The 24749-nt window shown below is 38.8% G+C and overlaps 1 protein-coding gene across 1 annotated transcript in view; it reads right to left on the minus strand.

The window, feature by feature from the left end:
- Positions 1 to 24749, minus strand: part of LOC147231220 (transmembrane protein 132C) — a 183140-nt gene that overhangs the window by 98987 nt on the left and 59404 nt on the right. Inside the window, exon 3 of the mRNA XM_086152489.1 lies at positions 20724 to 21639. Within this exon, the coding sequence (XP_086008615.1) occupies positions 20724 to 21639 (916 nt within the window). The remainder of the gene's footprint in view (positions 1 to 20723; positions 21640 to 24749) is intronic.

Below are 24749 nucleotides of genomic sequence, written 5' to 3' on the forward strand. Positions count from 1 at the left end.
TGGCTAAATATAGCTCAAATTTATAATTTATGTTCTTTGAAACCTCATCAATCTAATGATGGAATAAATATGCGCATTGTTATGGAAGTTGAGGAATGTAGGCTCTTGCCATCATTATTTTGGCTGGCGGGCCACATTTCTTTTCAAATTTTCATCCACGGGCCAACTAGGTAGCATGTAAATTGAACAAAATGAAAAATTTAATTGAAATATTTAAATTTTTTGGCTTTTTATTTCAACATTAAAATCATCAATTATCATATAAATGTACCAACATTATTTTGTATGTAATCATCCATACAAATTAAACAAAGGGAAAAAAAAATAAGGAGTTTCTAAATTCAATATTGATTGAAGACAAAATTGTTTGGCCGGCCGGTTAAAAAAGCAAAACGGGCCAGATGTAGCCCGCGGGACGAATAGGTGCACGTCAAATGATAAATATCTAATGACATTAATCATAACATTCTTTCAGGAGGTGGAGGAGGTGAATATATATCACACAGTATTTAATATTAATATCAAGACACAAATATGAGTACAGTTGGTCAGACGAGCACGAGTTATTTGCATCATCCACCATGTTTTACTATCCTGGATAGCCACACCATGTTACCATAAAGGTTAAGAGCAAGGGGGTTGGACAGATACCCAGAAATGTATTACTTTGGAGAACATTAAACAGTGTTCTGAAATTTTGCATGATCATATATCCCTCCCCAATAGTCTATTTTGGTATCTATCTGCTGATTTGTAGTGAAGACATCAAAAAAAAAAAACATTCAGTGATACTACAGCTCATGAATGAAATCTATAGCCAGACACTACAAATTGGCCCTGCGGGGTATTGCTGGAGACTGTGTTGAGCGCGCAGTAAAGAACAATGGATGTAAAACCTCTGCAGAGCGCTCCAGTTGGGACGCTGAATTGAGGGGTAACAAAGAACAGGGAGCGGTTTTGAGAGTGTAGGTAACAAACATCACAACCTCAAGTGCTTCATCAATTTAATTGACAAAGCAGTCTTCATTTTGAATGAAATTGTTGCAGGAGTCTGCATTTTATTGTTACAGACAATGATAGACAGAATAGACCCTGCAGATAATTATATGTGATGTGACCTGACTGAAAGAAACTTAAGGCCAGTCGATCATCCATGGCCTGTATCATCCAAAGATGTGACTCTTCTGCACAGGAACGAAAAAACTTCTTTATATGTGTATTATTGAAATTAATTGAAATTGTTGAAATTAGCTTTTCATTCAATTCTCAGAAGTCAAAAACTGGGTAGGTATTCAGTGTTGAAAATTATAACAATCGCACCAAGCATGGTGCCACTTAAAAGAATGAAATCTCACTCTCTAGGAAGCCCTGCATGATGCCAACTCATTAAACCCCATCACAACAGCGCTGCCTCCCTCAGACTCAAATCAGTCAGCAAATAATATCTTGATCCCAATTGATGGAACTCTTGTGTGTTCCTAATGATGGTGAAAGAGTGTCTCCTGAGTGGCAATGGGAGAATAGAGACCTATGCCGTGCTGGATGACGAGTATGACTGCACAGTCCTGCTGCTCCATGCTAATGGCAGTCAGAGCCATCTATCAAGCTATAAAACTATCTTGGCTCTGTTTCCTTCACAGAGTCCTCTATCACTGATTTCCAGAGAAGAGTTGACACATCCCCGCAGTTCCTGTTGTTCACTTCCTATGTCTCTCTTTCTGTTGCGCATTCTACTCTATTCATGCTCATTTGTTCATTTGCTCATTTATTGAGATTTATATCATCATCTACTAAATCTTGAATGCAAAAGTCCAGATACACTAGTAGCGGGACAGGAATATATTCATTCATCAGTGTCACACTATTATTCTATTTCCTATATGAAAGCCTGTGGAAAATTTAACTGCATTCATCTGTTAGAAACAGGAGGTTACTTGGTTATTGTTCTTAAAGTTTGGTATAGTCAGTAAACTGCATGGTCACGTATGACATCACCTGAAATATGATTTGAAATATATGGTTTAATGATTATCATTGCAATGGAGGTTTTATCGTGTGTCACTGTCATGTATGACACATAAAAGGGGCTCCGTCTTCCATAAATTTGGCTGAGCAAACTTAGAAACCTGTTAACGACAACACATCAGGGTTTTTTGGTCTTTAGAAGGAAGGGCAGGATGCCAGTGATTGTTCAAAATGTGGAAAAAGATTAACAGTCTAGGTTTGATTTTCTTTTTGAGATGTTTGCTTTGGTGCAGAATAATCCTTCTCTGTTCACAGAAAGTGAATAATAAAATGTGCTTTTGTTTGTTTTCCCTCTGAATGAGTGTGAGAGGCGGTAAAGACTGGATGAGGTTGGTCTCCAAGTCATGAGACCAGCAAGCTTTTGGCAAATACAATGAATTTATTTCTCCTTAAACATCTTAATAGCATATAAGTTGCAGCTGCTTCTTTCATACTTCATGTAGAATTAGTAGGGGGTTGGGACTCAATTAAATAATGTATCTTATAAATTGTCAGCTTTGTAATTAATTAATGAAAATCAAATGCATTCTGATCGCTTTTCAATTAGACAGGAGGCAACAGAAAATAACATTGATGTTTGATGAACAAAACATACATTAGCATGAACTTCAAAATCTTGTTTACTTTCCAATCAGTCTACGATTGAGAACAATAGATGAGTGCAGAAAACGCATCACTGTCTTGTCAGCGCGACCTAGTCTTCATCCTTTTCATCGTCATATAGCCGCGGTTTTGACACAGACAGTTTTGACAGTGTCTTTCTGGACGGTTGTTCACAAGTCGCATCGGTGAAATCTTGTAACCCCTAATCTTCTGCCGCAGAAATGACTGTGGTCGAAATTACCCAGCGATCCATCTCAACGATGGATCGGGTAATTCCTCAGACGTGGACTTTGTCACTGGATCTAAACCCTGACAATTGTTGACTGGTGATACCCTGCCTCCTAAAATAAGCTATGCTATTTTTTTACACAAAAAATGCGCATTAGACATGCATACTCAAATAAAACTACTATTTCCAAAAATCCTGCTGGCTCCAAAATGTTTGGCATTGTGGTGCTAACGGTGGTTGGAGGTGCTCCTGTAACATTCCTCGCTGTATAAAGTGTAAAGAACAACATTTTTGTCTGTACTTCCATTCAGACGTTCCTAATATTTAAATTTCCCATTGACCAGCATGGCCTAATCTGCCTTTTTCCATCCTGCTCACGCCTGAGTTGTATCAGTGGATTTCTTACACCAGGAACACCACGTCCCGTGGCACAGAATAAAGGGCAAATAAAATGTGTTCATTTTCTTTAATTAATTAAATGGTATTTATTCATCTAAAGTCCCAATTAGACAATATTTTAATGTGTAGTTCAGAATAACTGTTCGTTGACTATCATGGGTTAATACAGAAATAATTTAACAGTAATATGTTTTGCTCACGTCTCATGGTTTGGGGTATTTCACTGTGTACTGGTGAGCTTTAATTAATGTCAAAGAAACTCAATAACTTTTTTGATGTCGAATTAAGAATGAAACAGATTAGTTGCTAGAAATAACCAGTGTGGTAACCAGTTCACGGGTTTTCTCCTTCCCCCAGAAGTCTCATTAAAGAGCCCTTTTTGTGGGGGAATCGCAGCATTCCTCAATACATACCAGATATAGCAACACTGAGACGGCACCTGAGTGATCCCAGCCATCTTTGCGGTCTCTAAGCTTCATCATTAGGTAAGATCGAGGGTTCTCTGAAACTCAATACTTCTCAGAGCTGGCTCACCCAAAGTGTCCTACCATATTAGTGGGAAAAAGGGCTTAAATGTGAACACAAACGTATTTTGAAATAAAATGGTGCTTTTTGATACACTACATGAGCGCGGCATTTCCTTGTATAAAAGTTAGAATTTAATCTGACATGTACAGTATATCTGATGCAAACCATTGGAAGAGGACAACGTAGTCAAAGAAAGATTTGTTTTCATTTAATTTCAGTTTTATGAAACGTGTTTGGAGGTCATGACACAATGTATATGAGATAGCTTGACTGACAGCGTCCGAATATTTCAGCTTGACGATGACCAACATTCATTTGTACCACGCAACAACAGTAACAGCGGTGCTGCTGACCCATCAGTGGTAACTTTCTCTGCTGCTATCTGGGTGTGAAATAAACCATTTCACTAGCATTGACCTGAGCGACAAGTCTTCTCACTTTTTCGGAGCTCCCCGGACAAAAACAACAGTCTATTTGCTGAGTCTGATGTTCGTTGGCTGACATTCTGTTTTTTTAATCGCCTAACCGATGGAGCTATCGGCTTTTACACGACTCCCGGTAATGGGGCTTGACTCTGTTTACCTTTGCCCCTCTGCAGCCACCTGTTCCACTGTACATCCCCTACTCGGATGAATCGCTGTATGTTAGCCTTGTACATGAGACATAAGAAGCAGGTGAGGCAGCTCCACACGAGTGCAATATTTACAGATGAGGTCAATCACGAAATCAAATACTGTTTCCATGTAATTTGGTGGTCACCTTTGTTCAGCATCCTCACATCATTACATGTTATTACCTCAGCTTTAAGTGGGCTAGTATGATTAAACAAGTCCCTGATATTGTCTATAACCTTCTGTATCCCTCAGTTATACTAAGTCAGTCAGCTATTAAGTTAGATATGACAGCTTTCCTCTGCCATAACACGGTTTCAAGTCATTTAGGTTCAGCCTTAGGAGATGTTTACAAAATGTATGCACCTATCAAAAAAATGTATAATTGGTTATTTTCCTGAATTTTTTCAAACAACTGTCACTTGTTATCTTGAGATGTGGCAATCTACTGATCCAAGACAATATCAAATACCATTTAAGGCAGTTTAAAATTCAGTAAGATATTACTTTAAAATGTGCATTTTGGTCCCGATCCCACTCACGTGAAAGACCAGAGCCTGTATTTGTTTATTATCCCAGGCTTCCCGTGAGCAACACAATCTAAAACTTAATATTATGGTTAATGATCACAGCTGTATTTTCATTTAAACACGCAAACAATTATATTTTGAACAGTTTTCAAAGCAGGTGTTCAGTTATTCCAGACAGGGTTGTTTATTTCAAAACTGAGAACTGTTGTGAAACAAAGAATATGACATCAAGGAAAGCAGAAATAGAAAGCAAAGCTATTTAGCTTCCAAATGTGAAAATGCATGAAAGAATTTAATTCCACACATAAAAATACTTGATTCAAATGTTTCCCTGGTATATGTGAGATGAAAAACAGCAAAAGAGCAAAATGCATTTTCATATTAATGGTTATGAAACACATGTTCTTCCAGATTTCTACTGATATCAATTTTATATTCTATTCATAACAAGATACAAGTTATTACATTAAGAAATAAATGATAACTTTTCCTGGAACTTTCAAATCTGATTCAATTCAGGCTTTCTCGTTATATCACCTTAGCAAAAACCTTTGTCCATCTTATATTCAGCCCAGCTGACATCCTTGAGGCTCCAGCATTTGGTTTATCATTCTACTTCAATGATGTTCCTGTTGCTTCTCTAATCTAACATCGTCTGAGTCTGCATCAGTCCAAACCGCTTCTCAAAAACCTAGACTGGTCCCCGACACACTTGACAACTTCTGCCTCCACGCTCCGACGGTGACCAAAGTTATCAAAAACCTGAGCTTTCCAGATTACAAATGGACACTTTCAAAAAGTTGGTTGGCGTCTCCGGCCTTGATTTTCACTGTTTTAACAGAACACCTTCTAAGTAAAGCGAATAAAGCTAGTTACATAGCCTCTGTCTTCTTGATTGCCTCGAACCTCCTTTATCTGACGTTTCGCCACAATGACACGGGATTTGTTAAAGATCCTGCAACTACAAATTCTCCAACCAGTAACATTCAGTGGACGTGCAAAATGGCAATTCTAAAGGCCTCAGATAACTTATCCACAATCACATCTCACCCATAACATTTAAACAATGCTTTTCAAATAAAAAAAAACGAACATGCATTTTAACATGTGTTTGATTGATCCTTGAAGAAAGGGGAAAATAGTTTTTTTTTTTTAAATAAATGCTGTTCCTATTGTATTTGAACTCTTTTGTTCTCCTGATAATTTAACATTATCATAATTTAATTGGATTATAAACCTGTATTTGCCCAGTAGAATTGGATTCAGAATTCAAATTGTCATGACATGAAGAGCCTCCCATCACACGCCAAACTGGCTTCTGAAAAAATACCCCTTTTCTGAGAAAATGTCTTGCCGTTCGATGATGAGTGTTGCTCTGTTGTGGGCTAAACAGCTCCTTGATCATTTTTAAAGAAGATATTTCGGCTGAAGTAAAATCCACACTTCAGACTGTTACTGGCACACATGGACATTACATCGTTGTATGACGATAACAACAGAATTTCATAATACACTTAAAAGGGAATCACCTATATTCATGGAGGTTCACATGAAAAAAGCCTTTCTACTCTAAATTACCCTTATTTCTGCTTCTAGATAAAGCAGCATTGGTTGTTTTTTTTATTAAAGTAATGCCCAAGGGAGCAATGCAGTATAGTATAGATCTGTTATGTTTATAAATGGCAAATAAAGTCAGGCAGGAAAATACAAAAGTCTGAACTCATATAACTTGACTAAGCTGTCCATGGCATAGATAATTAGAAGTTACATAAAATACCAAGTTGAGTCTCTAAAACCAGGCAATTCTGTCATGGGGAAAATGATTTCTGTTTTAATTCTGATAATTAAGACAATGAGGAAGCTGCTCTCAGTGTCATCCAGTGTCTCAGACTCGTCTAGGTTACATTTTCCAAATACTATCAAGATCCTTGAGTGCCAGCTGCTCAAGGTTTCTGTCGAGCCACTTGTGTGTGTGAAGAAAGTTTCCATGATGCATTTATTTATTCATTTTCTATATTGTTTATCCTGGCAAGAGGAGGTGGAGACAATCCCAAAGGTGGGTTTCAAGCCAGTCAGAAATCATGCAACCTCTTCATAGAAAGGCCCTGGTTATGATTTGTGATTCCAAATTTTATTTCGAAAAAAACTGCAATTTCATTTTGGAAAGAATTTAATAAAATGTAAAAATGACAGGGGGCCGCTTTACACATAACCTATGCAAAAGAATACAATTTCTAGAAGACAGTGCTTTCTTTTCTTTTTCAATAAGATTTCTCACTATTAGAGTGTGTTGCCATCCAGCTATGTTGACATTTAAACATCTTCCGATGAAAACTCAATTAACTGATAAAATCTATTTAATGCTCGGTGATGTCGTTCGGTGAAAAAAGTGTTCAGCATTTCAAAAGTATGAACATGATGTCAGATAGATTGAGAAATCTGGCAGAACAGCATAAAAGGCTCTGGAGCTAATAAGATGAGTCTCTCACTTTGAAAACAAAGGCAACCGTGCTAGGTATTATTTTCACTTCACTGAAAAATGATATTGATGTGAAAAAAACCTGAAAATTGTTTTGTCAGTTGCCAACCTGAATCCAATGCACCGCACGGATAATGGCTTTTTGATTCAATTCACTATTTCTCTCCACGGCATTTGTATTGAGCAGACGACAACCCTCCCTCTGATCAGTAGAAAAGTTTTAATTCCAATCCAGGTGAGGTGTAAACATCTTTCAAGATGCCTCATACTGACTGTCTTTCATGTGTTTTCAAAGAAAAAAGATCCCAGTTGAAGATCAAATTTGTTATTTGAATCTTTCTTATTTCGATTGTGTCTGTTACAGTTCTGAATCCAATGGCTATTTCCTCTAAGCAGATCATTTGTTGGCATGCAACACATATTTACACAGACTACATTAATCCAGTCATTAAACTGTACAAACGATACATGATTTTAATGACAATGTCTAAGTTTGAGTTTTTTAGTTTGGGATACCTGTTATCATTATGATGTCATTGATAGAAAGATATTGATTTTTCCCATGAGATATGTTAGGAACATGTTTATGGAGGTCCTAAATCATCCAGGTCATGGTGAATTCTTGTCTGAGTCTTCTTGTCCTGGGGACTGGACTTGAGTTTCTTCACTTGAGGACGTTTCATTAACATAACAACCCATCCCTCACAACTAGTTTCTGCAGAAGAACTCTTCCATTTACACAGCAAGCCGCCATAACCTCAACCCGCTTGAAACCCTGGCAATTACATTCAGAAACTCCCCATAGGTCATCAGAATTGAAGAAGCCTCTCGGATGAGGGGTGAAACATCTCCAAGTGAAGAAATTCAAGTCAAGTTGCAAGACAAGAAGATTCTGACAAAGATATGTTTAGAATGTAGTGTTCCATCAATCAGTAAAATGCAGATAGCATGGTGTTTTGTTAGCTTTAACACTGTCTTGCCAGATTGAAGGCGGAGGCTCTGACATCACAAATGCAGCGATGGAGGATAGCAGGGGGCGGCATTGAACGTGATGTTCGAGTGGTCATCATTGAAGTCCAGCGCTCCTCCTCGCATGTTGAAGTGTAGTTGAGCAAACAGCGAACCTCCAAATGCTACCCTGGCGCTGTTCAGTAGCTGCCTTCTGCTCATGGTTCATCCATGATGGGTTAAACGCAGCGGTCGAATTTCACTGATATTCATGTATGACTGAATATGACGGTAAAGGTCTTCTAGAGGGGTGCCCTAGTACATTCTGTCAAACTCCAGTTTGAAATAGATAAGTTGATATGTTGATGTTGTGCGTCCAGTGGGGTATGAGTGAACTCTACTGGGGTCATCGGGACCTCCCCTGTGCCTGATCACAGAGCGAGCCGGGTTCTGAGTGTAAGGAGAAAGGGCCAAGACGAAGCAAGGAAGCCAAAAGAAGGCTTTTGTGGTTACCGCTAAAGCAGAAATGAACTGCTGACATCAGGAAGAGAAACTCAATGAAATCGTCCTGGCAATAATTTCAGAGTACTATGGAAGGATTTTTAGAAATAAGCAATCCATCGCTGTGCGCTTCAAGGATAGAAAACCCCGACACTGACTGGAAAACACGATGTACACTGCCTGCTGTGGCGAGGAATGCGCAGATGGGTACTTTCGGGGAAAACGAAAACACCACTGAGCAAGCCGATTGTAAAACACAGGAGATCCACTTCCTCGGAGCAGGAATCAGCAGTCCATGTGCACATCAAGAGCAGGGATCTTCCTTTTGAAGAGTTTGCTATACACATTTTGTTGAGTTAGAACAAGTAGCTTTGGATGTGAGTGTGAAAGGTCATCCTTGTCAACCTGGAACGACCATCCCTTAACGGGAGCGCTGATCTTTCACATGAGCAATTAGGGACAAGCAATTCAATGTTGGCTCGCACCCAAGGAGGAGCGAAAGTGATCTGAGCAAGAAATCTTGTGACCCCAACAAGGCACATGACAGCTGGGATGGAAATTAACCCTCAAACGATCTTTACAATGTCCATTTGAATCCTTAAGGTGGTAACAGATCTTTTTATGACCCTTTGGCTGAGTCCAAAAGTCACATGTCTCACAAGGTATAAGTGAACTCCAAAGAGGTTAATTTCCAGAAGTCACTCAGAAGGATGCATGGTGAACTGTCTCAAAAAGAAATAAAAAAAAATCAATTCCAGTTAACGATAACGTATTACAGTAATAACAATCACCTCGCGAAACTGAGGAATTCACAGCTTCATTTCATTTATTGGCCATTAATAAAATGTTTGTTTTTCAGTCATGCACTACTTTAGTTTAGGGAAAATTGAAAAATATATGACTATTGACTTGGACATGACTATCAAATTCTGATTTTACACTCTAGAACTTGCAATTCAACCATGCGATACGCGATACTCCCTTCGACCTATGGGGCTTTGAATAGTTCTGTAGTGGAATACATTTGGGGATAGGTTTTACCTTCTACTTCTTCTCCTTTTGGCTTTTCCCTTCAGGGGTTGCCGCAGCGAATCAACATCCATCTAACCCTATTCGCCGTATCCTCCTCTCTCATACCAACTATCTTCATATCCACATCCATAAATCTTCCTCTAGACCTCCTGCCTGGCAGCTCCAATTCCAGCATCTGTCTACTAATATATTCTCTCTCCCTCCTCCTTACATGACCAAACCATCTCATTCTGGCTTCTCTGACTTTCTCCCCAAAACATCTAACGTTCTCTTCCTCTGATAGATTCATTCCTGATCCTATCCATCCTGGCCACTCCCAAAGAGAACCTTAGCATCTTCATCTCTGCAACCTCCAGCTCTGCCTCTTGTCTTTTCTTTATTGTTACTGTTGGGATAGGTTTTACCTAAAAATAAAATAAACCCTTACTTCCTCACAATAGTTTTTTTTTTTCTTTTTAGATCAATGAGACCAATAGGCTACGTTGCAGGTCATACATGCACAGATGCAGTGCATTGATGAAATGAAGTTTCATCAGGTGCCACCTAGTGACAAACCCGCGAAGAGGTTTTTGGTGTTACGTTTACCTGAACTGGAAAACTATTTTTAACCCTTGTGTTGTCTTGCAGGTCAAAAGTGACCCACTACCATGTTTAGCTGAAGAAAAAACACCTTAACCTATTTTTTCCAACTTGAAATTTTATGACTTTTCCTAACAAGACCCCATAATTCAAAAAAGTGATACTTCTTTTTTGTTCATGTTTCCATGTGGGCTGTACACCACGCGGGTACAAAGATTGTATTATGGGTCACTTTTGATCCGTAGGACAAGGGGAGTAAACACAATGTTAAGATTGCACGAGGGTTAAATGAATTTAGCACTTGACAACATGTAGATCGAGCCTTTAAACTTAGTAACAATATCAATAACATTATTTAGTTATGAGCTTTGGATGTAGTTTCTTGTTTGCAGGTTCAACTACATAACGCACCTGTGAATGAAACTGTGAAAAAACATCTTCAGCAAATGGTATGCCAGGGCATCTGTGGAGCCTTTTCCCCCAGAGATTAGTCTTTTCACTGGGACACTGAGGAAGAAAGGTATCACTAAAATGGAGACAGTTCAGGGGTCTCATTGTCATGTGTGCAGCAGCTCTCTAGCACCTGGCTGCAGCCTCTGTTTGAGATGCTGGAATACGCTTGGTATTTCTGTCTATAGAGACAAATTGCACATTGGATGGTTGGCCGTTTAATGGGTGTCTTATGGGTAATTCATTTGTCATTAAAAACTCTCAAACCGTAAATTTGAAGTAATTAAGGAAATCGATTTCGGGCCTAGTTCCCAAGCTGTGGACGAGTCCCCCAGTGGCAGTCGGATTAGGAAACAATCAAGGTGAATTTCTGTTTTCTTTCCTTTTTTCTGTTAATTTTTCATTCATTCATTCATTTGCCACATCCAGGGTCATAGATCCATTCACACAGCACACATTGACGTACAACCATTCATTTTCTTATTTATAGGTCTCTGCACTTTAGCGTCTCCATTGAACCTGCTGGATGTTTTGGGAATTTGGAGAACCTGTAGGAAACCCACACAGACATAAGAACATGCAAACTCCTCACGGAAAGACCCGTCAAATTCAAAGCTGGGACCTTCTTCAGTTTAATTTCCAATGATTTCTATGTAATCGATATGTCTTCTTCATTTCATGGTCAAAAGGACCTTTTTTAAGAAGAGTAAAATTTTACATCCCTTTCATTAACGCTGGTTTTCTCTGCTACAGTGGGGCAAGAAAGTATTTAGTCAGCCACTAATTGTTCAACTTCTCCCACTTAAAAAGATGAGTGATGCCTGTAACTTTCATCACAGGTTCGATTCAACTATGAGAAAAAGAATGGGGGAAAGAATCCAGGAAATCATATTGTAGGATTTTTAATTAACAAAGTTTTTGTTGTTGACCAAATACTTATTTTCCACTATAATTTGCAAATAAATTCTTTAAAAATCAGACAATGTGATTTTCTGGATTTTTTTTTTCCTAATTCTGTCTCATAGTTGAAGTGTGCCTATGGTGAAAATAACAGGCTTCGCTCATCTTTTTAAGTGGTAGAACTTGCACAATTGGTGGCTGATTAATACTTTTCCCCCCCATTGTGTTCTCGAAAATGCTTGTTTGTGCTTGTTTTTGCTGTTACTTGAGCACATTTTCTGCACTCAAAGTTCAGCTCCCTTCTTTGTGTGCAGGCTGTATCTGTGTGGTCTACAGTAGCCTGGAACTACATCTGTGAATTTAAGGGGACAAAAGCTAAGCCGTAACTTGCATCATTCTCCCAACCAGGGCTGACACACTCACCAGTACATAAACACACACACAAACATGCACACCCCTGAGCAGATCAAGGTTTATCCACCCACAGTGGTGGTAGGCCCACGGGATGTTTAAGGCTTGGATCCAAAGTACCAGCTTATATCTGCAGATCAAGGACTGACCTCCCAACTAGCCACAGCCAGACTGACCAATACTTAGCTTAAAGCCCAGCCAAAGGCACAGACCCAAGCTACATGCTGAATGTTATATCAGTCTAATGATTCTTCCCGGAAGCCCCAAGTTCAGCCAGTCTGTCGGCTTGTTTTCGTTTTTTTTTCCCCGTCTCCCTCCATCACTCTTGCCAGGTCTTTGTCCCTTATGTAAAGTCTTCATCATTGCCTAAAACGGTATATTTCTGCTGGTGTCAGTAAGGGGGAAGCTAGACTTCTTCTGCAAATTAAAGGAAAGTGTTTCAATGACCTGAGGGGTGATTTCAATATTCCCTGATATGAGTATATTTTCAAAAGCAAAGGATGTGCTTTGAAATGTATGACTTTAAAAATAATTTTACTGCCACTTTTGGACTGTAAAACTCCATACAAAGAGCAAACTCCTTATAAATTGTAACTTCTGAATAGGTGGAACTAATTTATGTATGAGCTGCATGGAGTAAAGTTGTACTTACATATTGTTTGGAATTGGATGAATTGCTGCCGTCATGCAATTGAATAAACACAATGAAAAGCATGGGAGTCAAATAATAATCTTCAAATATGTTCTGTATTTGTCCCCTCATCCAAGCTAAAGAAATCTGGAAAACTAGTTAATTAATAAAAGTATCAGACATCTTACAACTATATAATTAATTGATTTTCTTGCAATGAAATACTTTCAATTGGGATTCCATGTATTGTCAATTCATTTTAGTTTGTAGCAAAATCAGACATTTTGCTTTCACACAACCAGGATTTGTCAGCGTTCCAAGCAAAAAGGAGAAGACTTTATCAGTTTCCTGAGCCAGTACAGAGATGACAAGTGTGAACTTCATACCGAACTTATAATGAAGTCAGTATTTGCACATAATGAACCAACTCCATGACCAACAGCAGCTGGAAGTTGTTGGAGCCAAAATACGGATATGATAGTCTGTAATACCTGCAACTGAAGTCATTGCACGCCATAACTCTGTGTAGCTTTGTCTATTTGTAGCATGAATCATTACCATCCCAGTACTATTGCAATGTATGCGCGCCTCACTAAATTGTAGTATAAGATAAGATAAATTTTATTGATCCCCAGAGGGGATTTCTTTGTCACAGCAGCAACAGTTATAATGTCAAAAAAACTGAAGATGGTCCAGGTTCAGTCCCACCAACAAGCAGGCTTTCCTCACTATCTGGTTGAGCTTGTTGACCTCACCAGTCCTGTCACCACCAGAACACAATACTGGGGAAGTCAAAGACGATGACTTCCAGTGCTTCCTGCACCCTCCAAATGGGATAGGGGCCTATGAGAGAGGATGATGATTGCATCCTCCATGCCCATGTGCTGCCTGTACGCAAACTGCAGCGGGTCCAGGGAAGCAGATAGCCAATTTACAAAAAGCAGATATATAAAGTAGGTCTGAATTGCATTTTTTGTGAGTCGCTTTGGATAAAAGCGTTTGCCAAATGACTGTAATCTAATGTAATGTAATGTCCGTTCATTCAAATGAGATTGATATTCTAATTAGACGGCCTGTAAATTAAATTGGATTGAGCAATATAACTATAATAATAATTAATTGATAACTCATATACATTTTGATATTTCCTGCCACTTTTACATCATCTTTTTTTCCATTACTCAAATAGGATTTATGAATCTTTTAATCCTACTGGACATGAATAACTAAACCTTTTGTATTGACTGATCCATAAAGGTGCTACATTTATACCTGGAATCTGAAGCAAGTGTGATTATGTCAGCTGTTTGCTGATCATTTTCACCAACTTTTTTGGAATCTTGTGACAAAGCAAATGGTTTTCAGGTGGACGGACAATGCAATCCTATAGACAAAATAACTCCTATTTCTTAAAAATCTTGTACAATAATCATGTATAATTCCCTTGTTCTTGTTTTTCGGATACCTTATTGTAATGGTTTAATGTAAACGGAGAGCAAGTCTCAGTATTTACTCCTTTTCATGAATGTCTGTCAACCTTTACAAAGGCTCTGGATTTTGAACCACCAACATATTTAATCATCTTTTCTCATCCTCTGTATTTCTTTACTTCAAGCCCACATGGAAATACGCATGACTTTAAATCATTGTTACAGCTGTCAAGTCTTCAGAATCATACTTATCAAAGGAAATGAAGAAAATATGAGAAACATCAAACATAAACAAGTGATTAGAAGGCCAAGCTTGTGATTGTCTGGGAAGAAGAGGCACAACCATTGCAGAGAGCATGCAGAGCTCACTACTTAATCCCGCCATACTTATCAACCCCTGCAGCTCTACATATATCATCTCTATTCCTGAATGTGCACGCTGAAGTTAAATGTGTTGTAGAACCAGGAGCAGAAATCTTGCTTGAAGCTGTCAAACAGACGAAAAACGATTGCTGCCTAAAATAATTAAGTTTAATGTAGTTCATCTGATGTATTCTCAAGTGTAATTTCTTGTACAGCATATACTTTGAAACAAAAAAGCAGAGCCCCTACAAGCTTGGGCAAAAGGATTAAATACACTTTGCTGCAACAAATCACAACATAAGGATTTGTCAAATATAGTTAGTCTTGATAACCCAAACTATGTTAGTCCTTCCAGGCTGTTGAACCGAATGAAAATTCAATTTCAAATAACTTCACATAAAAACTGGAATCAATGCAAATCTGTAATATAACAATGGGTGTTTTAAACCCTTTACATTTGGTTATCCATCATTCTGTACAAGTATTGTAGCATTCTAGTCAGGGAAAACTGTAAAACGTTAACTGTAAAACGTCCGTTTAATGAGAAATAGCTGTTGTCGGCCACAGCCACGCCGCACAAGCCTGCAATACAACTTAACTAACCTGCTCAATTCCAGGTAAAAAACAGAATTCCTTGCACCCTAAACCGCAGCCACAAAGTTTCCAGCAACCCCAAAATCACACAGAAAACAAGCATCAACATAAACCGCAACTTTCGTGACTTGTTACAGTATTATAGTATCCTCTCGGTGAAAATCCCAACATATTACTCAGAAGACTAGTTAGAAACACTCAAATACAAATTATCACAAATTTTATTTCAGCCATGTCAGAGCTCAAGTGGCAAATTTAATTTTTTATAAAAATTTTAAAAATCAAGAGGGCAAGTGAATTCACTCTTCATGGAGAGAGCACTTTTAATCTTTAGCTCTATTGTTAAAAGCAATTTGAAGTATGGGAAAATAATAACCACGAGCGTGAATAGCAATTACATTGCGCCTTTAACAGACTAGGTATCCAAAATTGTCATTGTAAAGGTTCTTATACCCTTGAAAATGCACTAAGTTCCATCTCCTTGAATCAGCACCTCGTAGTTGTGGAGGAGTTTATGCGTCCTCACTGTGTACTGCGTTGTAGGAGACATCAGGGACTGGTATGATCTGCAACCAGTCTAGACTTAGAACACATCAGTAATACCCCTGTAACTCACACCAAGAGGAAGTATGTTTACTTGCAAAAGAATAGTGGTTAAGCCCGGGTCTGCAGGGTACAGTCTGGCACTTACAAAATCACCTGTGGGTCTCTGCCCACTGCATCGGTTCTGAAAATAAGTGTCTGGAAAGAAGCTGAACTTTTCAGACTTTTACTTAGGTTAGTCCACTTCTGAAGATGCCTCTGGGATAAGAGGTGAAACATCTTTAAGAAGAAAAACTAAAAGTTCGGTTACCACTACAAGAGGGCCTAGACGACTGACTTACCCGACAAACACAGTGAATATGAAACTTCACAATATTGTATCTCTTTCACTGACTGAACCATTTAGAAAAGCGGGGAAGCTCCATCCATAAATTATCTACACCCTTTCCCTGCCCTTAGGGTCGCTGGGATGCAGAGGCTTTTGCCTGCTGTCAGTGGGGAAGAGTCGGGCCTGGACACGTCGCCAGTCGTTCACAGCTGAAATATAACAATAAAACATCTAACATCTAACATGACAGGTTGAAGACAAATGCAAATGGAACGAAAAACTGTATGGCTATATGTGAGCTGACCTCGACTAAAAAGATCTTGTTTGTACGGTTTGTTTGCGTCTCCATTTGTGGTGTGAAAAGCCTGTTATTTACCTGAATGGGATAGCATACTTGCCACACCTCATAAATATTACCAACATTTAAGCTTTGGTAAAATGGCAAAAGTCTGATGAGCTTGAGAGAAGAGTACTCATCTGGCGTGGGGGTCTATTTAACACAATACCGTCGTAACACGACTCTCCAAATGCTGTATCTTCTACAACATTTCACCCTATGGACTCATGCTGTGTGCATAAGTTCAAAAAAAAAAAAAAACTTGAGGAATCTACACATAATGTGGGATAATGGGAAGAGCTCTTCTCTCCATCGAAATCAGGTTGAAACTCTTTAGTGAATAATGTGGTCTAATATTTATGATATTTGAAGATTTCTATGAGAAAAGAGCAAGCCAGCATCTTGGATTCTCTCTTCTACCCTTACAAGTTGCATGAAAGGCTCAAGTTGAAAGCTATCAGAGAGAAAAAAAAACCATGGCAACCGTCAACTCGGTCCATAATTTCAAGTCTTGCAGGCATGTGCCACTCCGAATAGTACGAACCATTCACATGACCCTCTGCCAAGCAGCGGGACCACAAATTTCCCTTGGGGATGCACAGCGTTTCGAAACACAGATGGACAGAGAAAGTGCAGAACAACAGACGGGAGCAGGAAAGTGACAGAGCAATACACTCTGTCCTTCCAATGTCCAATGCATTCATCAATTCAGACACAAATTCAAGAAAGGGAAAGTGATGGAAAATCATTAAAGAAGAAAAAAAAACAGGGATTCAAATGACTTGCTGCAGGCAACTGGTGATTGCTTTCGCAGTGGCAGGGTCCAACAGAGAGTAGAATCTATACAGTGAGCAATTTCCCCCGGCTGCAAGTCATTAATTACTTATTAATGTGCATAAGAGGAACCTCTGTTCAAAGTAAACATTGTTGAATTAGAATGCAAAAGCACAGGGGAAGCAATATGGGAAAGAAAAAAAAAAAAAAAAAAAGAAGGCACGGGGTGGAAAGAGGGCAGGGCTGCACTGAAGAGGCATGTCGGGCCAAAAATAAAAAATAAAAATAACTCTAAGTATGCCATGAGTATGACAGGAAAGAGCAAGCAGGCTGAAAGTGAAAGGTTTAACAACAAAGCGAGGGACGGGAGCAGGTGATAAACTGTGTGGAAAAAAAAAAATACAGATAAGTGAAGAAATGGAAATGGGGGGGAAAAAAAAAAAGACATTACCATCATGGATGACCTTTTCAAAGGAAGCTCGTCTTTACTGAAACCTTTCTTCGGCTGTTATTTCAAGAAAACAATGCCTGCTAACAACTTGACCTCTTCCTGAGATGAGAATCAGCTGACATTAAGCAGCAAAATCACGTTTGCACAACATTTTGCAAATTGAATCGTTTGTAGCCGAGGCTGGCCCGGTCTCCTCCTGACTCTCTGAAGGAGAACAACAACAGATGCTCACCGTTCTGTCTGGCGCCATATTAGGCATCTTGTACTTGCACCTTCAGCTCCGTGATATTAGAAATTAATTTACATTCATCAGCAACACTGCCCCGAGGGGCCTCGGGGTGGGCGGGCGGTCTGAAACTACGTGGGATTGTTTAGTCAAAATTACAATACTGCTGGGTAAATTTATCATCTAAAAAGTCTGTTAATTTGTTAAAGGGTAAAATTATGTTTCCATTTGCATGTTGAATAAGGTAGTACCTGGAGAAGCCCGTTTCCAACCCGTTACACCTGTCTCTCCAGCGCTAATGAGGCAGGACACGGGGAATGGGAATTCCACTGAGGCCCTCGAGTAGAACAAACACACCATGACTAAACGGATGGCAAAAAGCGGCTCCATGACTGAATTTGTGTTAATGTTGCTCACGTGTCTACAAAATCTTCTACACACACACACACACACACACACACACACACACACAGAGTATTATGTAAATATTATTACTCTTATGCCTTTTGTCTTGATTACATGAAATGATGGGATCAGACAAGCCGCTTGCAAGAGAAATCAACTATTTTTACAGTGTAACAAAAATAATGGGATGTTTATTAAGTTATTTTATTTTTCTATTTTTGTAATTATTCGTCCACTCTTATGCTTGGGGATAAATATGAATTAAAATGAATCTATAAACTTGTGGAGTTGATATGTTACATGACGGTGGAAATCATGTTAAGGGTTTGAGAAACAACTAACTACAGTGTGAAATATATATATATATCAATAATGGTAATGAATATACATATATACCCCTAATATACATTTATATTATTATATTTCATATATATGAATACTACAGCCCTGAATCGAGCTGAGACAAAGCCCATTCCATTGCAACAGTTGTTACAGTTTTGTTTTATCTTGTATCTTTGTTCGTAATTCAATCGTAAAGCAAAAAAAGGGAGATGATCAACTTCTTTTGAAATGTGAACATTTGCTCTACTTTTGTCACAAGACAGAGTCCGAAAAAATAAAGGAGAAAGTTCATTCAACGATAAGTTACGGCAAGTAATGCCTTAAAGACCAAGCATGCAAAAACAATATGTAATGTTAAAACTTCTCATTAAAACGTCAAACAACCATAGTGCAACCTAAAAGTCTGTCGACAGCAATAAAAAAAATAAAAAAAAACAATGTTCCAAAAACCCAGTAGCCCTCCGTATCTAACAGTTCTGAACACAGATATAAACACACTCCAAACTCCACTTCCTGCGATACACGGCTTAAAACTTTCATGGGGCTACTGGGATTTATATAGTCTGACTCCGTTTGCTGGGATGATAAATAAAAGTTCTTTAAAGACAACCTTATTTATGACCTGGGAATCTAGGTGCTCACAGAAAACTGTGCTATAGTGCTACTTTGTGTTGTATGATAAAGGAGATTCACCAAAGACGCCACCATGAGATTAATTGTACACATTTGGATTCACAACTCTACTTCAATAACAGAGAAAACACTCTGTTTAATGTTCGTGCGGTATATACAAGTCAACTCTCTCAAGCACACACACATATATATACACACAATGTTGAAAAATTCACATTTGAACCTTTACAAATCTGATAAACACAATCTGCAAACAAATGCTTCATGGGAGTTTACAGTCACTGGAACGAGAGAAAAAAAAATGCAATGCGGCTTTTTGGCAGATTTCCTGTGTAGCTGAAGTTGACAAAGTGCCAAATCTTTCTGTCACAGCTCTACTTTGAGGACACTCACATCTCTCATGGTTTAACTCTTGGGCAAAAAGATAAAGAAAGAACCCAAAAAAAAGAATCCCTTACACCTTAATTTGCATCACACAACATGGACCAATTTCAGAGACTGCGAATGGTTATTTACATGAGAGACGGCTCAGTAAATCAATGACATCTTTGTTGCTTTTGTGTGGAATTACCTCAGACAAGATTTTTCTCAGACAGGCAATTTTGGAGTTGAGCGTGCAGCAATCTTCATAAATAGCCAAAAGGAATAATTAAGGCATAACTCAGTGAAAACAATATTGCGGCAACTGTCAGGAAGCAGGTTGCAAAATGTTCAGCGTACAAGCATCTGTGATATATCTATAAAACAAATTCCCACTGCCGTTTAGCACACTGCAATATCCTTGAATACTGCTGCAGCCAGCGAGCTACACAACCCTTCATTATCCTTTTCAGGCCCCATTCAACCGGAATAATATTGTTTAAGAAGTACAAACAGCATAACAACCTTGTTTGAAAGATGATATAAGACCATTAATGTGATCTATCTTTCCCGTATCCTCGCTGATACTGAGCGAAATATCCTGCGGTTACACTAAAAAACTTGCCGGTCAGTTTTTGCCCCTAAAATAATACCTGAGACGAGTCGTTCAAAAATAGCATCAGACCCGCGAGACAAGCGGGCTGTCAGTCCCGCTTAAAGAGTCCTCTCGGTTATTATCTCATGTTGTGAATTTGCAAAATTAAGCTTTCCAGCTCGTTGGACGAATGACCTAAATAAACAGCATATTAACCTGATTGCTGCGGGGCAGCGGACTAGCAATGTCACAATATGGCATTAGCACACATTTGCAATCCCTAATTCCACAGATTATTTACCGTTTCACCAACTGTAGTTGATTTTAACGATGCAACTCACCGAACAACTTCTCTCATGGAATTGTCAATGCCACCGTGCGAGAAGATTTTGTTCTTTTTATTAATTGATTGATTTTGGGAATTGATATTTATGTTGGATGAGAAGACAGCTGTAAAAGCGCTGTATTTGTAGAATGGTGACCTACCTGAGGGTGAAGATTTGCACTGAAGAGAGGGTCAAGAGAGCCACAAACGCCGAGACTGTCTCTCTCTGTCGGATTGGTTTTGACGGTATCATCACCACGAAATTATTGTCCAGTTTCAGCTCTGACAGCGGCTGAAAAAGCCTGACACTTCCAATGCGCTGCATCGGTGTATGGCCTGCAAAATAGCCTATTGGCCTCTGCTGGTCTGTGCGAAAAGGGCCGCCTTTTCTTGAATCCTCCGAGCTGCAGTCGCCATTGTTTGCGGTTTGAATCATGTAGTAAAGCTCCACAGGAGTGCCCTGGGCCTGCTCAGACACCCTCTGTCTCCCTGGCCGGACAGTCGGCGGGCTGAACCAGCTGGCTAGAGGCTCCAGCTCGGCCACGCATATCCCCAATTCACCTTTGAGCCTACATGTCCCGCGCACCTCTTGAGTCTCATGGAAAGCGAACATCCGGATGCACGGCAGCTTTTGGATGGCACTGTAATCATCCCAGTCCCTCCCCGCAATATAAAATAGGACTTGAACCTTCGGCCAACTGGGGTAAATCCTCTCGCTGATGATGTAGGTGTGAACCTTCCAGTTGAACGTAAATAGTGGCGATCCTGACGTTGACGCTGATGTCGAGAAGGAAGGTGTGTTGAAGGGCCCGGGCAGGGTTTGGAGCATCTCCAGAGGGATGGGGTGTTGGACGGACAACGGACCATAACTAGCATTGACAGAGGGAACCTGTCGAGCTTGGTGGATAAAGAAGGACTCGGTGCGAGCCTGCAGGCTGGAGTTTCTCATTAAGTCCTGGTTTGCCTCTTGTAGAAAGAAAGCTGATTCTGCGTTAAGGATCTGGTAGCTGACGGGGAGATAGATTGGCATGGGGCTGTGCCTCTGAAGACCTTCCAGGATCATCTTGCTGTCTGCAGCTGAAAAAGAGAGACAACGACAACGGACAAGATGTTATTTAACAGGTTTATTTACTTCGACAGCAGAGCTACCAGACATCTGAAACCCTTAGCGATATAAATGAAAATGTCTTGTGAAGTTTTCATTAAGATAGATTGATGGAAAGTCATTGAATTGGCTAAATGGGAGAAGGACTGTCTTATTCAACTGGTGCAAATCAGCTTAGAATGGATGATGCTGGAATTAATGGTTGCTATGGTGATGCTAACTACTTGCTCTATCTGAAAGAGACACGGGTTATACGGGTTCAGAGAAGACTTATTCCTATTGGTTTGCCACTCAAACACAACACTGCAGTGACTAAAATGTCCATATTGTGAGATTTAGTCAGTCAATTACAGTTATTTAAGAGATGCTGACTTTCTACTCCATCCTGAAAGAAAAAGAAAAAAAAAATACCAGTACTAATATTAGCAGGGTGAGTTTTCTTGCCTCCTGTGTTTTTCTTTGAAATATGTTCTCTGTCTTCAAGTATCTGTTTTTGCTTTTTCAAAAGAGGAATAATCATGCAGATTTTCAACTAACCAATGTCAAAAAGTTCAAATGAAAAATATGAACAAAGATTCTTGCATGCGAAAAATCAGAAAAGGCCCACAGCCGTAATATTTGGGGAAATAAAAGCAGTGGAAAGAGAGTGCCTGCTTTGAAGTTCCCTCCAGATATTAAGTACAATGATTTGGAAGGAATGATCTGACTTTATTTGACCGGATTGAGAGGAAACATCTTTGGCGACACTAAAAAACAATGTTTACTTGATACAACAAAGCTCTTCATCCTTAACAGACTTGCCAAAAGCAGCATTGGTTTGGTTGCTATTGAAGTATCTTTGGTTATGTTTCCATAGTCACAATACAAAGATAGAAGCATTTTCTTTTCCTTTAAGCTATTGACGTTTCCCACTGAGACATAACAGGAGTCAGTCCTGATGGAAAAATCCAGTGACATTTAGATTATTTGGGCTCATCTGAAACTTTAAATGGCACTAAGGAATGATTTCAGGATAAAGTTTGGAGCTCCACTGTTTAACATTGTCCTCTTGCAACCTGACAGATAAATCTAAACTCTTGTTTTTAAGGCAAGCTTGACCAAAAGTTCTAATCCAGCCTATGTTGTATCCACTATTGATTTAACACTTTGTCAAGTACACAAGATATAGGCCCAAATCCAGGCCCAAATTGGTGCAAATCCAAGATAAAATGAGACAAGACATTTGAAAATATCATAATTATCTTTGGACTAAAATTTTCCAGTTGAGAGCAGGGGGGCCTGTCAACCTGAAGGCTTGTACAGTAATGAAAGTTTCTCAGGAAAAAAAACAAACAAAAAAAAATTTCATCACAACACAATCAACATAAATAATAACAACCTTTTACCTCACAATTCACAAGACCTAACATATAAACTTGATTGAGGGGATTTTATTATTTCCTGCCCATTTTTAGATCTAATTAGATCTGAGATGGGTTACTTTTTAAAATGGCACAGTGGACACTTTTGGTCTAAAAACATAATAAAATGATTATAATTTGAGTGTGATTCCCTGAAGCCCTAGTATTCTGACCCAGATTACAAATAGATTATTCTCTTTTGTTTGAGTAATAATTAAGACTACAAGATTTAAATGACCAAAAGCCTTTTTTGTCTTTTTTGTTCCATTCCATTTCATGTGGCACAGACTAAATCTCTATCATGGTGAAATCTGAGTCTGGTGTCCCATTAAGAACTCAATCAAAAATTGACATAAATATGAACTGAATATTTCCCATTCAAAATGGAAGAGGCTGAATTCTTCATTTCACGTACAAGTGAGATAAATGCACAGTTCACAGAACTGGCCGGGCAGCTGTGAGAAGGGCAAAAGTCCAATGGTAATGAATATAATTGGCAAAGAATTAGCTTGAATTGTTTTCGCTATATTTCACAAAATAGCAGTGCATTCATCTTTAAACAAATGATCATGATTGTTGATGTCACAAACACAAAAATACTCTCAATCACATATTAGGCTTAATATATTGTCAACAAGAAGTGATCTTTATTAACACAAATACAGCATTAAGCTGAACGATGAAATAAGTACCAGCGTTTTATCAACTTTTATTATTATTAATAAAAAAGTACAGCACTAATTAGTATAAAAGCCTGCACAAAACTGACACAGACGGGTAAATCAATTATTGCTCAAGGCAGGTAAGAAAATTTCACCCACCTATTCTCCCAACACTCTGCAACAACTTGGATTTTAATGTGGGATTTTACAAAATTTCCAGCTTATACATGTTAAAAAAAATAAACTTTGTTGTGTCTTTAATGGTGTTAGACAATAGCAAGGAAAATGTTAATTGAGCTTATAGAGCAGGGGTCCCCAAACTTTTTCCTGCAAGGGCCAAATAACTTTTCCCTTCTCTGATGAGAGAAGGGAACAGAAAGTAACAAAAAGTGTGACGATCGCAGAGGTAAACATAAAATATTTATTGTTTTCCAGAAAGCCAAAAATTAACCCTTTCTGGGATCTTGACAGGAAAAAAAAAACAGAAAATAAATAATAACATTATTAATGAAATAATAACACTATTTATGAAATAAATCATAACCAAATAACCCTTTTTAAGTTTTTTCACAGAAAAAAAGACCAAAGAACATTAAATATCTTGTAGACAAAACTGTTTGCAGTTGTCTCATATCAAATTCACTGTGAAAACCAGAAAGCAATCAGGCTATGAAACCGGACTGATACCAACACCTACCAAGTTAAATACCCTCATTTCTGAATCTATTTTTCTCTTACCTAATCTTTTCACCATTATTCCGTGTTATTTGACAGGGGTGTGTCCGTTTTTTGTTTTTTTTTTGTGAGGTAGGGGTTTCAGATAAGGCACAGACTGCAGAAGGGTGGAACAGATTGTCATGTTCTACGCATGTACAAGTCATAATTTACATGACCAGAATGAAAAAAAAAAAAATGATAATGCATCTCTGTTTTTGTTTAGGAGCCAGGCAAAATGTGGCGGCGGGCCGTATCCGGCCCCCAGGCCGTAGTTTGGGAACCGCTGATATAGAGCATTTGTCC

Source organism: Fistularia commersonii, chromosome 9 (assembly GCF_037954325.1).
Source record: "Fistularia commersonii isolate RoL2024-O1a breed Wild chromosome 9, RoL_Fcom_v1.0, whole genome shotgun sequence".
Taxonomy (NCBI): domain Eukaryota; kingdom Metazoa; phylum Chordata; class Actinopteri; order Syngnathiformes; family Fistulariidae; genus Fistularia; species Fistularia commersonii.